Raw genomic sequence first — 16,885 nt, forward strand, 5'->3', positions numbered from 1 at the left:
AAGTTAAAGGATAGAAAAACTCTTCCTTTCCCTACTGTTTACATTTAAAGCTAAGTTAAATTAAGACTAAACATAATTTTAGAAAAAACTAAATGTTATTGATAACATTTCATTGCATTGAACAGAATGTTTTGGTCAGCTATTGTATTTGTATAAGTAAATAAGAATACCTTGAAGCTATATCGTAAAATTTAGTTTATTATTGTCGATTGGAATGAGGTATGTGGTAGATTTCTTTAAATCGACAACAAATTAGATTCACTTTTTTAATCTATTTTATCGGATATAAAATTACTCATTCAACGAAGCAGTAAATTCAATTAATAAAACGCTAAAATTCGTATGTATTTCCGTAGATACTATTATACCGTGATATTAATTATTAATTGAATTTTCTGTTTTTTAATTGTTTAATTTTGACAAATTCATTAAAGATTATTATATTCTTATTTGTTTACATAATTGTTAACTTAGTTACATAATTGCTTAGTTCGCATAGAATATAGTACGTTTTTCAGTCAAAATGAGTCAAAATCATTGACTTTTTGAACGCAAAAATATTCTATTTAAAAGCTCGCAAATGTCTGTTGGCGCTGGCCCGATAGCTTACGACATAAATGTTATCTAGGGTGATTTACAATATGCTATTCACATATAAATGTTGTACATTTTTTCCATAACCTTACTTTTTATGGTTAAAAAGTACGCCATTGCAATATAAATGCTTAAAAGTCCAGTGAAACTGCTGATATTGTTAAATACTAAAGCATCAGTTTACGGTCTATTTTATTAAATATTTTTAGTTGCATTATATGCTTAAAGTTAAATGAGAACTATTTAATTATAAATCGCAAAAAGCAAGCAGAATTCATTTCGCTTTGGAACCACATCCCACTCTAATCTGTGGTTTGGATCGACGAAGCTTTCATGAGTTGGTGAAGTGAAACTTGCTACATTCCTATGAGTGTACCTAATTTATATATTCATATAATAGTAGTTAGGAGAGGAACTATTATATGCATATATTAAATTCATTGTTATGAATTACCTACATAATTTGTATAATACTATAGAAGCGTTTCATATTATGTATTTTGAATGAGAAGTTTTCGCAAATAAGACAATTTCAAGTTTATGAAATAAGTTGTTTAATATTATCGAAATTTAACTCTAGTGCAATTAAATAGATCTTGAAACTTAAGACCTCTTTAGAGTAGGAAGAGCTCATAGGAACTTTGAATCTTGAGAACTTTTTAGACGTCTGGAGTGGGTAATATAAAGTTTTATTTAAATATGCACAATACTCGTAATCGAACAAATGTATTTGCCAATCGTTGTTACAATTTTTTTCATTTTTTTCAATTTTTTTTAAATTCATCGTTGGAGATTGTGGCCACACCTAAATTAGAAAAAAAAGAAATAAGAAAAAATCATAAAATATGAAATATATTGTATCATAAAATAAGTAAAACGTAATTATAGACGGTTTAATCTTTTGAAAGTTTTCGTCAATTGGTTAGATTTCAATTCTTGTTGTATTTTTTCTCAAATTGCAACAATGTTGTATTGTTATGTTGTGTTGTTATGCTTGATTGAAGTTTTAAACTATACTAATTTGTAAATACATATGTAAATTGTATGTATTCCAAATAAACAACTTTAAATTGAAGACTCAATTTATTTCGCTACAAATTTTTTATCAGCGAATAATGTAGACAAGTAAATACTCCAAGTGCAAATATAAAAGAGAGAAAGTTAAATCCTCTCGGTAGAGAGTAGTATATTCTTTGGTTAAATCAAACATCTTACAATGGGATCCGCTTAAACTTTATTTAAACATGAATAAAAAGTACCCTGTAAAGGTGTATAGTAGCTTGTTATATTTTTTAATTTTTCCTTTACGACGATTTTCAAAGCAGTGACAAACGCTTCTAAATAGGGACACTTAAAGTATAATTAGCTCTCACTGGACTGCTGTGTGCACTTTGCCTTTTCTTTTATACGTAATTTATCTCGACAAAATTCAGTTGAGTTGTTAATTAAAGACCTGTCTGTGTCGACGGTGAAAAGTGTTCCCAACCGCCTGATATACTTATTTCTCTGAAACAGTTTAAATACTAAGCTCAGATAATAAAGTTTGTAGTCCAAATAAAATAATAAATATTGGATTGTACAGAATGTTAGATTGTTAAGCGGTTCGCTGAAGCGTTGTGCTTGAAATTGAGGCTTTACTTGATAATATGGGTCGTCGAGCATTTATTTACTGTTTTGTTATACGTATACCTTTATAATTTGTAGGTACCTATTTCATTGAAAATCCTTTATACTTTTCAATAAATCTCTTGTCATCGAATGTCCGCTTTTCTTGAGAACGAGGAGAACATTGTTATGAAATAGAAATACGGGATTATTTTTAGAGAACTGAAAACTTTTTGGGTTTTACGCTAATTGCCTCCAAATAGGCTTTCTTGTTAGAGTGGCCATATTGTTCCCGTTTCTCTGTTTAATTATAAAGAGAACGTCAAACATTTACTGGAATGCTGACAGAACATAAAAAATGGACTAAAAGGAAAATTGTACTATAGTAAATATTAAAACAAACAATAACACAAAGAAAATCTTCCATATCATCTTTATTTATGTTTTGCATTTTTTATTTCAAAAGACAAAACAATGATTGATACTGCAATGATATAAAATGCTTTAGTTAACCTATCAAATTCTTAATTTAAGCCTTTTAAGATCTTCTAGCTACTTATTTCTAGAAAATAGATACCTAAAATATTTTTCAATAAGCTCTGGCAGCTTCTTGAAATTGATTTAAGTCATATTACACTCCTTTAGGCCTTTGTTAATTGCGTTAGTATGTTCATTAATTCGGTTAATGTTTCGGCAACGACCTATTTTATAGTAAGAGAAGTAGATGAAATCAAATAAGAAAACTTAGGATTGCCTTCAGGGAGTAAATTTTACAGTTTAATCTTAATATACTTATATAAATCTCGTGTCACAATGTTTGTCCTCAATGGACTCCTAAACCACTTAACCGATTATAATAAAATTCGCACACCATGTGTAGTTCGATCCAACTTGAGAGATAGGATAGGTTTTATCCCGGAAATCCCTCGGGAACGGGAACTATGCGGGTTTTCCTTTGAAAACGCGTGCGAAGCCGCGGGCGGAAAGCTAGTTGTCATATACGATTTCATTAAATGCGTATCAAAAATCTATGAAATTACAAATTATTTCCAACAAAGATGGCAATGACAAAATACGATATTTTGAAGATAATAAATCTCGTTTTATGGTTCATGAAACCGTATAATAACAGAGTGATGATGTTCCGGAATATTTTCCTGAAGACCGAAACAATTCTATTGTTCTATTCGTATTGCATATAATTTTAAAAATGTTTTATCGTGCATTTTATTTTTCACATAGGTACATATACGATGTAATGAATATTAAATGCTTTATAGTAAATATTACAAATCATTACTATTTATTGCAATAATTAATCCTAGCTCACATAAATCAAAACTGTTTAATATTTAAACGCTCTAAATGAGATTTATTACATTGGTTCATATTGTATGTGCCTATAAATTATATATTCACACATAATTCGTCCCTTAGTGTGACCCTGATATCGGCTCAGGCAAATGTACGTCATATAGTCTTTGGTTATAATAGAATATATTCCCTACCTTTGTGTATGTAATTTACTTTTCACATAGTAAGTATACAGTCTTGAAACAAGTTGCAAACATAAACGAGTGCTGCAAAATTCTTTAACTCTTAATGGGATAATGGTATGCCACTATACCGTTATATAAATAAATCTATGTGCTATAAGTCTATATATGTACCTACATACTATAAACAAGAATTTGAAAGAATTTATTCTTATGAATACTTACTATTAAAAAACGTGTGCAAGTTACCTATTGTTCCGTATTCCTTGTGTTGGACTGCGATGTTTGACTTTTTGAACCTTGTTCTTCACTATTTAAGTTTCAAGGTTTAAAGCGTATTTTCGTATGAAGAAGAGAGTTTCTTGTTAAAATACACATAAATCAAAAGTTCTTAGTTGAAATAAGAGAATAATCTTCTCAGATACATCGCTGTGAAGCTTGTGTAGGTTGAAAAAATTATAACAGTCCGCCAAGAATATTTATCTGATTTTCTTTTCATCTTTTAGACCATTACGAGAGTATAGGAATATTAATTTGTTTCGGGACTTCATTTGTATTAAAATCTGTCCCTTCAAAAACAAATTTACGGACGAGCTTGATTTGCTTGAAATATAATAAAGAAAACTTTATACGCCCGCCTCGAAAAATGTTGTTTTGATTTCAATAATATCAACTTCATTTATATCAACTATTGTATATTTTAAGTAATACATAATAAGTGAATTATATAAACGATAAGACGCATTGTATATTAAAAACACATCAACAACTAAGACATTGCTGAATAAATGGTCCAAAGCGAGAATCGTCAGACTTCGTACCCAAACTATTAATTATCGCGAAGGCGCTTGTTACCATCTGGCTGCTTAATTTAAGTTTAATAGGTGCACATCGTAAACTTGTTACTGTGATTATGCACGAACGTAGCAATTGGGGTTAGGAGCTCGCATGTAATTTAATTTATTTGCGTAAGAGCATGGAGGTGTGACGCGGGACCATCAGATAAATTGCCTAGTTGCACAGCACCCTCTACATACTCCAGTAAACTATTCCCCAGCATGTGCCCTTTCATCTAAATAGATGTACTCGTTATACTAACGTAATATGTATAGCCAACTGGTTCGTCACTGCAAAACTGCGAGACAAAGGCGAAAAAATTTTTGTAATCGGCCCATTTGTTTTTGAGACTAGCGTGTCCAAACAAATAATCAAAATCTTCAGTTTTTTATAATCAGTAGGAAACATAGATTGTAAATAAAAGCTTTAGATGGATGACATAAATGATGAAGTCATCCATCAAAAGCCAAAAAGTGAACTATGCATAACACGAATTTCATTGGTAACCATAAAAAAACTTATGTGGTTATTGTGTGATGTTCTAACCTGATATGTATCTACATAACAATTCATAAAATACAGGGTTCAAAATTAATCGGTTGATCGATTAAGTGAGGCTATAAACATTTATAGAATTGTATTAAACAATTGTTTAATGATAGAAATATAATTACATAATTAGTTTATAGTATAAAGTATACCTACAACGTATTTATTAATTTATTATACCTAAGCGCCGTTTTCTCTTATGAAGACAAAGTAATGCAGACTATGTCAGAATACTCCGACTAATGCATGAACAAAGATGATGGACAGGTACACCTACGTCAGTTGCCTAAATATCTGAAGTACTTTAAAGTTATACATATTATATTCTCTCTCTCAAATTATCACGTCAACGGCTGATTAAAAGTGTTTATGTAGTAACTTTTATGTTTTTCTTCAATTTTATGGACTCAGTTAGATTTGAATTATAGAGCTGGCCTCGATGAGAGCTATAAAACGAATCTTAACACCTTTGGAGCCAGCATTCTGAAGAGATAATAAAAAAAAAGACTAGAGAAACGAGAAAGGGTGTGCGATGTCGAAAGGAATAACTTGTGTACCAAAAGTAAAGGATAGTCTTATGGACAAATAAAAGTGATTTTCGGAAACATTTGCCGGGCCGCTTGTTATCTGAAAGATATCTTCTGAATGAAACACCGAAGGGATAGATTAATAGTTCTGGCGGAAAAATTTATTTACTTCCAACGATTTACTTTTAATTTGGAAGACAGTAAATTATGGAAGGATGTTGGGATAAATAATGGCAATTGAAAAAGTAGAAAAACTTCGAAACAGTCGGAACTTTGCTTCAATAGATAGTTTATTAAATGCCTGAATATTTTTTAATAAATTTATTATATTCTGAGGCTGTTCTTAAAATATTATTTTGTTTAATTTTCAATAGTTTCAGATAACTTTTTTTACCTGACTACGCGAATGAGCCTCTTTGCGGCGGTTAACGCCATGATGAATGGATGAATGGATTTAAGCTTTATTGGACTTTTTAGTAAGATTTATTTTAATTATAAGAGTGATCCATTATAAAAACCCAAATACATCGAACCATGATTTTCGCACCAAATTTTTGCCAGCATTTTTTTCCTAATTTTACTGTAAGCTTTCACGTAGGGAATGATAATGTTAATGATTATTTTTTGTATAACTACATTAAGTTAAAATATCATGTTTCATAATCATTTTCTATTTTTTATTCTAAAATCGCAGCTAGCATACCTAGGTACCTATATTTTATTGTTTGATTGAGTTACTGGAGGTGTGTTCAGAAGTCGCTAATCTAACTTAAAGTGTACGTGACTTCATTTCAAGAAGTCGTGACTAATTACTATTATTACACGATTGCTAGAACTTTATTATTATTTTCTACGTCGCTTTTAAACATTTTATGAGGCATTTAAAACGCGATTACTCTGACTAGTTAATTTAAAAGACCGAATACCTAAGAACGAATATATTCACAATTAATATACTTCTTATACCTCTGATTACCTACAACTCGTTAATTTAAATTGTATGTAAATTTTAGTATACAAAAAAAGTAATTTCTAAGATAGCATAATTTTTCAGACATTGGTTGTTAACTATAAATGTATCGCTACCACCGCCTCTTGTATGCAGTCAAGTTCGTAGTCATTACCAAGACTGTGGTTCTTCAATATATTGTCATAGAAATACATTCTCAGTAATTTCATGTGTTCTTACCTTCACCATTCATCCATAAACTGCTAGGTATTTTCTAGAAAACAACGTTGTTTTTACGGACCCTAAAAATAGAAAATACGCAATTTGTAGCTTGGTTAACTGCTTTCAAGGTTCACCCAATTCTTAGCTAGTGATTAATCGGTTTTGGTTGAATGAAGTATTATTCACTCGGCGGAGTACTTACGGTAATTAATATGATAACGAAGATGGATTATTACACGTTTTAGGCACCCTTGTTTTATTGTTTATACATATATAAATGCTGAGCTCTGATTTTGTGAATTAACAATTATGTATATTTATTTAAGGCCCTTACGTGATAGATTTTTTAAATAAGTACAAACCAAATTTATAGTAATTTTGTTTTCTTTTTATAATGAAAATAGTGCAAACTGAATTATTCAGGATTAAAAATGAGAAATACACATATAAATGTAATACCTAAAATGGTCCGAAATACATGAGGTCAATCTATAGGATAAACATCATGGCGGAAAATTGCTCATTGAGCCTATATAGGTACGCGGATTAAACGCAAAAGCAGAACACAGCTAATTACAAGGCTTAAACCTGATTAAACATACCCTGTTTGTAATTGTTTGTTATACAGAGATTATGAGAATTAAGCTTATTTGGTAATTAAAAAATTTTCCCTATTTGTTCGAGATGAAATATTTTTCGTCATAAAGCGGAGCAATTAGCGGAATTATAACGAACCCTGTTAGCTCTATTGTTTAGGGTTGATGAAAGATTTTATGTCGAGCAATCTGATTTTTAATTAACCCTTTTAATATTCTATATTAAGTGAAGCTTTATGTTAGAATACAGAAAAATCTAAATTCAAATTTGATGTCGAGTCTATAACGCCTACGAACGAACGATTGAAGCTACGTTGATACGTGTTGATACTCCAATTGAATGGAAAAGAAAGGAAGGTGTTAAGTAAAATATCTTTTACATGAATGTATTAAAAGACGTAGTATAATTTTATGAACACTCATACATTTCATTATAGTGCGTGTTTTATGGCGCTGATACTTTAACTACGAAATAGCTAATTTGTACGGTGAATTAGCGTTTTATTAGGGTTTTTACTGCTGTTTCAGTATTGTTGATTTACGAGAACACAAGTTACAACAATATACATAATATATGTAATTAAATAAATGATGTGTTACAATTATTTTTTACTGAAATAATAAAGTATTTGAGTCATATGACAGTTAACAGAGTAATTTGTCACACATACATGACAATATAATTGAGATCGTTTATAAACTATGTAAATAATCATAAGTAACAATGAAAATACGTTAATAATAATAAAAAAATAATTCAATATTTTATGATAAAATACGTTACGAGAGATATGGAGACTAGATGCCAGTTTAGCAAAGAAAAATTATAGATTACATTCATTATATCATCTTACGTCTATTAATTTACAAAATAAAAGAAAATGCTATAAAACATGCATCTAGATCACGCCTTGATGACAGATAAGTGTTTTTATGAACACCTCATTTCAATATCAAAAAGTAAATTTCCATAGAAAAGCTTTCGCAAGTCTATCTAGACGTAAGCCGTAAGGTAAGGAATGTTAATATTATTTATGACATCTGAAAAATATAAAGATTTATTGACTCGCCAAACTATTGAATAAAATATAAAGAGCGAATAATGAATTAACGTTGCAAAATCTTTTAGAAATTAAAGACTTTAACGGATTTTAAACGCGATTTATTCATTTCTAGAGGTCCGCCCCGGCTTCGCCCGTGGTGCATGTTTCGCAATAAAAGGTAGCCTATGCCCTTTCTCGGGTATCAAAATATCTCCATACCAAATTTCATGCAAATTGGTTCAGTAGTTTAGGCGTGATTGAGTAACAGACAGACAGACAGAGTTACTTTCACATTTATAATATTAGTATGGATTATCCCGAGTCCCGACGGTCTCCTCGTGATCACGCTCGCTGCAAAGTGTTCGAAACGTCGGGATAGTGATATAATAAATAAATTCGTCAAAATCTATAATTTCTAAATGTTATATTACTCACGTAAAATCAAGCACAAGAATATACTATCTAAAATCTTTTCTATAAATTCGCAACTTTCATTTTGAAGTCTACTTTATTTCATTTGATAAGGACATCACTTGGATACTTTATGTCTTCAATGTTATTTCCACATTTGCAATTTCGATTTGTATTCATTTTTACTCACAATGCAAGCTTCGACCTCAACAATGAAGCGTTCCGCTTATGCTCCACTCGTTTTTGTTTTTATTTTATATTTCAATATCAGATGCGGTCGGTATTACGATACAGAGCTTTCGAGATGATTTATTTCCCAAAATATTTGCATACATTTGAATGGAATAAATTATTTATTAACATTGTTGATGTCTTCATATACCTACCTATACCTAAGTCAAGTGAATGGATTCGGATATGCATACTGAAAAAGAATTAAAAAAATAATGCTCTAGCTTTTATCTGCTTGTTAAAAATAATTCAGCTGCTTCTGTAGGAAATATGTGCTATGAAGAATTTCTTCATTTATTTTTCAAATCGTTATTGTTAATTAATGTTTCAGGCATAGGTATGCTTACGATAAAAATTATATGAAATGTGACCTCAGTAAGAATACAATGACATGCGAATATAATGTGGGTGTTTTTTGGGGCATGTGGGTAGAGATCGTTCATTTTAATGGGTTTTCATGTCAATTCCTTTTGATTGAGGGGAAAAATGAAACTCATGATGTACGACTAGAATTAAATTATTTATTTAAAATTATCTATTTACACACATGGTACATAAAATGATTTTGAGTTTGGGTAAAAATAATAATATACAAACCAAAATACAGTTAAAATCTAATAATTTTTAACATTATATCACAAATTTATGTTTAAGTGGTTCGGTCAGTATTGATTCAATATTTTATTAACCTGAAGGATTTGGTTACATTTCAAGTCGTTTTTAATAATAAAAACCACCCCGTCATCAAAGCTCATTACAAGAACTGAAATTAAACTGAAACTCCGTTTTTGTTTCGAACCGTACTCCAGTTACTTAATCATTTAAAGTTCGTTAGCGGTAGGTTAGCTTATTCAAACAAAACTTTGCTTTGTAGTGACTGTACCTACGCTATCAGGGACATTGATCATGCGGCATTGTTAAAGTCGACACACAGAAATATATATATCACTTGTATGTACAATAGCTACTTATCCTAATGGTAACATTTATATAATCTTGATTTTATAGTCAATTATTATACTATACTGACATAAAACAAACTTCTCCATTAACACAGTATGGATAAAGTAAAAGATTGAAAACAGGTCATGATATTGGCACATGATTGATCGGTAAACTTTCTATGTACATACCTACAATCTACATATTACCTATACATTAACCCTTTGGAAAGTTATTATGACACGAAGACTTGTAAATATAATAATAAAATCGTGTAAACAACTTACTATCAATTATTTAAATGGTAACTTTGCGATATCGTATCCGACATCTTATCAAGCAATTTACTATCGGAATGCTGTAATTCAAATTCAAGAGTGAGCTGAAGGCGCTTTTGAATTTGAATATATTACCGTTCCAACCTTCCATTGACAGTAAATTATACTACCTAATAATGATATTTCACAATGAGTTTGCTTACGGCCTATCGATTATGATTCGAGTGAGGTCGATTTAAAATCACAAAGCAAAATGTAGAGAACGATTCGACGCGGATAGTTTAAATTATTAAGTACTGCCTTAAATTAAATAAAGCTCTTGTATGGAGGCACACTTGAAACATTTCTCAATGTTAAACTTGTTAACGCTACAAATAAGTGCAACGTGAGATAAATTCGAGGCGTAACATCAACTCCATCCCCAAGGTACGATTCGTGTAATCAGCGAGCTTTTTTGCCCTTATCTTCTCCGCCAGCTATCTTGATAAGCCTCACAGCTGGTGCTTCGAAGGCGAGCGAGATGGCGAACGAAGCTAAAAACGCAAGAACTGCATATCCAGCGTATAATGTTATCTGTAACGAGATAAAAATTTATGTTACTCGTTTGTCTTGTGAGAACGCGTTTGAGTTTTATTAGGTGTAGCGCGCTATAATAACATCTAGAAACTTAGAAAGCTTATTTAGTGGATACTCATCTAATTCTTGCACAAACATAATATAATATCAATTCTTTGTAGGTTTAAGTTCTGTGTGTTTAAAATAATTTATGTATGCTTGATATTTAAAGATTTCAGCTTCCTAATTGTTCTAACTACGTCATTTGTAAGTTAAAATAAAAAATGCTGTATCAAAATTTACTTCAGTGTCAAATAGGTTATCAGAAACATGATCAGCAAGGGGTGACCCAACCCTAAATGGTGATAAATTGGAGTATTTAAATTGGACAACGGTACACTTGTCGCCGTGTATTGCGAGTGCCCGCAGCCGCCCACAGATAGAATTGATTTTGCACATCAACATAATCTCAATTTTCAATTCAATTCCCTGTTCCAACGGTGCTGAAATTCTTTGATAACAAATCCAATTTCAGTTGATATGATTGTGTCGGAAATTAAACGTGTAGTTTAGTTATTTGATACCTTCATAAAATCTATTGCCTTCATAAAATTTATTAATATATTGTAAAATATATTGATAAGCTTGCCACATTTTTTATGTAAAGTTGTTGTCGCGAATCTGTTGTAGCTTAAAATATGCCGGAAATTTATACGAATTTGAGATTTGCAAATAATTTATGGCTATTAACGAGCCCGTCCGCGATTCTTGACGGCGCTCGTAAAACTTGAGACGAGCCTGAGAAATGAGTTTAATTGTAAGTTTTAAATTGCATTTATAAAAAGTTATCTCACTTGTTTTGAAAATGTTCTAGCAACGAATAATATTTTAATTTAATTCTTGATAGTTTAAGTGAACATAGTATAAAATAATGGCCGTATGTAGATAGGAATTAGAAGGGGCTTAAATCCTGGGTCTACATTAACATAGCCTTAAGATAACATTTGCCCCACATATTGCGCGGCGAGGAGAGTGTTTATCGCGTTACGTTCATCTTGTTTATTATGAAAACGGTACTCTAAGCACTTCTAAAATTATTTTCAGAGTGTGTTTTCATGGTTGCGGTTATTTACTTAGGAAGTCGTTGTAACCTCACTAGGCTATTGCGGGATAGAGATATCAATTGTGTACAGATTTAGGAATTTCAGAATATACAATAAGAGAGAATGGGAGAGAGGTTTGAATAAATATGTATCACATATCCTTAACTAATTATTTCTATAACATTTCTTATGTGATGAGAATGTGTAGTCTATTTTTTGGGTACTATCAACACTTACCACAATAGAGTTTTGCAAGTGCAAAGGTCCATCTAGGAGAAAGGTCGTGTACATCATGATGGTCGGGTGCACCAGGTACGCGCAGTAGGTGAGTCGGCTCAGCGGCAGGAAGCCGTTGTAGGAGAGCAGCGAGTTGGCCAGGCCCCCGTACCCGCAGCAGCACGCTATTGACACCCAGGCGAGCGCTACTCCCCACCCTGGGAAGGTTATTGCAGTTATAGCGTTTATCAATGAATCATCAAAAATTCTTTATTGTGCACCACAGAGACAAGTACAAGTATTATGTTAAAGGACTTTAAATAAATACTCTCCTGCACTCTCTTTGTATAGGTAGATATATTTTAGTGGAAAATTCATAATTTATAAATGGAGAGTTATTAGGTTAAATTTTAAAAAATCTTACTTAGTTGTTTTAAATTCTTAATATAATATTTTATTTTTCAATCGGTATCAGGTTATCATTAAAACATAAGTTGTTTATTGAAAAAGTTCAATATTTTAAATATTTTATGACTCTACATACATAGGTATAATGGTTTAGACTGCTCGACACGTCATAATATTCGTATATATTAGGTATATCTTTGAGAAATATCAAATAAAAGTCGTGTATTATGTTTACCTTGAAGTGGCTAAACTGCATTGTGAAACTTAACGCTTTCGCGATATTACCTGTTCTTGTAGAGCTTTCAGTAACTAACTACAAATTAATGTAATGCATTCATTCGCAGTTAGTCATTTAATATGACGTTAATCTAAAATTTATACCATTTATACTGTGTATTAGAATACAGTGCAATTCTATTAAACTTCAACGAATGTTCAACATAACTTGAATTTAGATTTGAGCTCGCGCCAACTGGGCATTGGCTAACATTTACGAAAATCGATAATATCATCTATGGAAAAATGTTCCAACAAAAAATGCATTTGTTTATTTTACTTGGCTTATATTAAATACATAAAGTAAATTAACCAACATTGTAGGTGTTAAATAAGCTGAGTGAAAAGAAAATATAATTCTGGCCACGAAAAATATTAATTTATGTTCTCTGGCTTAGCTTTTATCTTCACGTTGGGAATACAAAATTAGCGGGAAAGAATTTTGATACCCGTACTATTTCTAAACAAACACGAACATACAGTTATTTTTTAATTAACATTGGAACATTTTATTTACATAGAAGTACTGATTTTAGCCAATGTTAATTGGATAACAACTTATATCATTCATTCACATACCTATGTAGTTTATATAAACTTGCAACCATAAACGCAAATATTCTTCTTTAAAAGTGGAAAAGCTTAAAAATTTAATATTTAAATTTAATTCAAAAACTTCTCCTAATACACACCTGTGTGTCCAATACTGACGTAAAAAGCGGTGGGCCAAACTTCAAAGTATCCGTCAACCATGCCGAATATGAGAGAGCCGATGATTAGCAGCGACACCGGCCAGCCGATGGCAACCAGCCAATACGGTATCTTCACTTGACATTTCGTCCTATGTAAATACCAACCCACCATCATACCTAAGTGACAAATAATCCTTAAGTTCACTCTGACCTTTAGAACATTTTCGTAACTGACCTAATTTTATTTCGTTAGCTCCATTTTATTTTGCGGATTAATTAACATCTTCCAATCTTCCGTTATAGGCACATATTTTTGTGATAGAAAATGCATAAAATATCATAAAATCTGTTTTACGAGCAATGAACCGGCGCGCTCCGCTTATTGCTTCGTATGAAATTCTACTTTATCTTTGCCTTAGGTTTATGTTCTCCGGGTTCAGTTCTAATACATTTAAGTGGTATAAATTTTTCAAATTTTAAATAGTACTCAGTGCTTCCAACTTTAATATTTATATTCGAACCACATTTTTATACAACAGTAATTATGAGTTCTGGTTTTCAAAAACGTAGCTGTAGTAATTACAAGGAGAAAATTTTCAGAGGAAAATGCGCCACAAATCGGAATTTATATAAGTAGTTATTTTATAACCTTTGTTATAAAAAAGACGGTATGAGATGAATATTTTAAATATTGAATACATAACACAAGTATGACAAGACCGACATTTCTGTTTTATGTCCACATAAAACTGAGAGTACTCGTATAAACTTACCAACTAAGTAGGGACCGATTCTTGACCACGGCTTGTCATAAAGCGGGTCAAACATCTCAAAAGGTTCCTGTATTCGGGCTTTGTACGCGTACCACACTGATATGTAGATTGTGGTCACCCATGAGCTCACCAACAATAAAATTAGCGAAATCGTTGCGAATTTCACATGCCTGTCGAAATAAATATTACATTAGATAAATTATTCACAAGGGATAGATTAAAATGTCAGGTCGCAACACGCCGCAGCTGACATGGAAATTAACTGCACATTTGCACATTTATAAATACTTACTTAACTGATATTAATAATAGTATAATGCCAACGACGTAAAACTGCGTGTCGTTCGCCATATACCAAGACCAGACCATGCACATGTCTTTTTGTGGAAACAAATTGTTTATGTAAAGAACGTTTCTCCACCAATAGTGGTCACACGTGATGTGGTCAAAGATGGCCGGTTCGAAAACGGTGTTGTTGTACGTGTATCGCAACGCGAGCTCGTTTATCCCGATAACAAAAGCGTACGCCGGAGTCAATCTAACCAAGCGATATGAAAGTAGGACTAGGAAAGATCTTATTATTCTAGAAACTTCTTTCTTAGTATACGCGTTTGATTTCGGCTTATCGAGAATATCCTCGTAGAAGGATTGCTGGCTTATGGCGGATACTGATAGCGCGGAGTTTGTGTAGCCGTTGATGTTCTTGTTGAGGTCCTTATCGACTGCCTGTGCCATTTTATCATTTTTCCTTTTAGTTTTCTTATCTTCGCTCCTCAAAAAGAGAACTGTTACTAATAAGCCACTGCAAAAGATAGAGAATGAGAGGCATGACAATATATAAAAAACACTCAAATAATGTATATTCAAAAAATACCTTAAAATCTTGTTTGTTTTCTCACCTTATAAAGAAGAATGTATCCACACAATACGAAGCATTGCCGACTGATTGATACAAAAAGTTCCTTTCCGTTACTACTCTCATCTGCTTATTGTCAGATATGTAAAATATTGTAAGGTAAGTGTGTACCATGATTACCCACAGTACTGACAAAAATCTGGAAAAGAATATCATCATGATCATAACTCTTTTTTGTTTCCATTGCAGAAACATAATCCGCATATTAGGGTCAAGATCATAACACCAAGCTGGCCAATTGTGGGTTGGCAAATGTCGTATGTTATATTAAACATATTATGGACTAGCTGCGGTTTCACCCGCGTGGCTCCGCTCCTGTTGGTCTTAGCGTAATGATATATAGCCTTTCTCGATAAATGAGCTATCTAACACCGAAAGAATTTTTCGAATCGGACCAGTAGTAGTTTCTGAGATTAGTGCGTTCAAACAAACAAACAAACTCTTCAGCTTTATAATATTAGTATAGCTGTATAGATTTTCAATATAAGTTACCTCATGCCATGCAGACAGGTGAGTGCTCCATCATTTGGTCGACGTGTACTCAAGATAGCCCGACCGTTCGATAATATTGAAAATGAAAGTAATACTTCTGCCCATACACCTAGAAACAAAATATGAAAATATTTCCTCATGGTTCAAGAAACATAATACATATTTTCCTTGATATGAATTATAACAAAAACTGTTTGTGAAAGGCTATTCTGAAGTTTAGTTAAGGTGATTGCTACGATCTGTTCCCAGCCAATGTCCCGCTAGATGGCGCTGAATTCTACATTTCTAGTTTATTTGAGTTTTTGCGTAATTGGAAAAGATTAAGGTCGTAGGAATAGTCATGGCGATTACTGAATATTATATTTTATTTAAATATGTCATATCATTGCCTTAAAATCCACCCAATTCGGTAAAACCATGCGTTTTAACATCTGTCATTGCATACAGGGTCGTTTACACACACAGACGTATACAAAAATGATAAAGATTGAACTCTAGATGGCGTGAATGTAAAACAAGTTTGGCGTGTATGTATTTGAGTAGTTAGTAGCATATTATATTCTGAATTTCTGATCCATGCCTATTCACTCAAAACTACCTAATAACACTAATGATTTGTAACAGTAAATTATTTCAATAGGTAGGTATTTGAACATTTCCCAACAAGACGTAAGAATAATTATTCGTAGGTATACAAGATACAATAACAAATCTAATACACTATTTATTATTTTATTATTTACTAGCGGTCCGCCCCGGCTTCGCCCGTGGTACATGTTTACGTTTTCTCTCCATAAGAAGTAAGAACCATCCTCGTACTTCAAGGAATATAATAAAAAAAGAATTATCGAAATCGGTTCAGCCGTTCTCGAGTTATGCGCTTACCAACACATTTTGCGATTCATTTTTATATTAGACTAGCGGTCCGCCCCGGCTTCGCCCGTGGTACATGTTTACGTTTTCTCTACATAAGAACCATCCTCGTACTTCAAGGAATATAATAAAAAAAGAATTATCGAAATCGGTTCAGCCGTTCTCGAGTTATGCGCTTACCAACACATTTTGCGATTCATTTATATATATATAAGATTATGTGAAAATAACCAGGAAGGTGAAAAACATATTTACGAAAACATAGTAACATATGGCTGTCGCTACAATAATAATTATATTT

The 16,885-nt window shown here is 31.9% G+C and overlaps 1 protein-coding gene across 1 annotated transcript in view; it reads right to left on the reverse strand.

The window, feature by feature from the left end:
* Positions 1 to 9,737: 9,737 nt before the first annotated feature.
* LOC123702123 (nose resistant to fluoxetine protein 6-like) overlaps positions 9,738 to 16,885 on the reverse strand; it is a 40,273-nt gene continuing 33,125 nt past the window's right edge. The window contains exons 7-13 of the mRNA XM_045649777.1: positions 15,712 to 15,820; positions 15,203 to 15,358; positions 14,596 to 15,105; positions 14,304 to 14,473; positions 13,531 to 13,707; positions 12,176 to 12,372; positions 9,738 to 10,853 (exon numbers count right to left, since the gene is read on the reverse strand). Of these exons, the coding sequence (XP_045505733.1) occupies positions 10,722 to 10,853; positions 12,176 to 12,372; positions 13,531 to 13,707; positions 14,304 to 14,473; positions 14,596 to 15,105; positions 15,203 to 15,358; positions 15,712 to 15,820 (1,451 nt within the window). The 3' untranslated portion in view covers positions 9,738 to 10,721. The remainder of the gene's footprint in view (positions 10,854 to 12,175; positions 12,373 to 13,530; positions 13,708 to 14,303; positions 14,474 to 14,595; positions 15,106 to 15,202; positions 15,359 to 15,711; positions 15,821 to 16,885) is intronic.

The sequence above is a fragment of the Colias croceus genome, chromosome 2, assembly GCF_905220415.1.
Source record: "Colias croceus chromosome 2, ilColCroc2.1".
NCBI classification, from domain to species: Eukaryota; Metazoa; Arthropoda; class Insecta; order Lepidoptera; family Pieridae; genus Colias; species Colias croceus.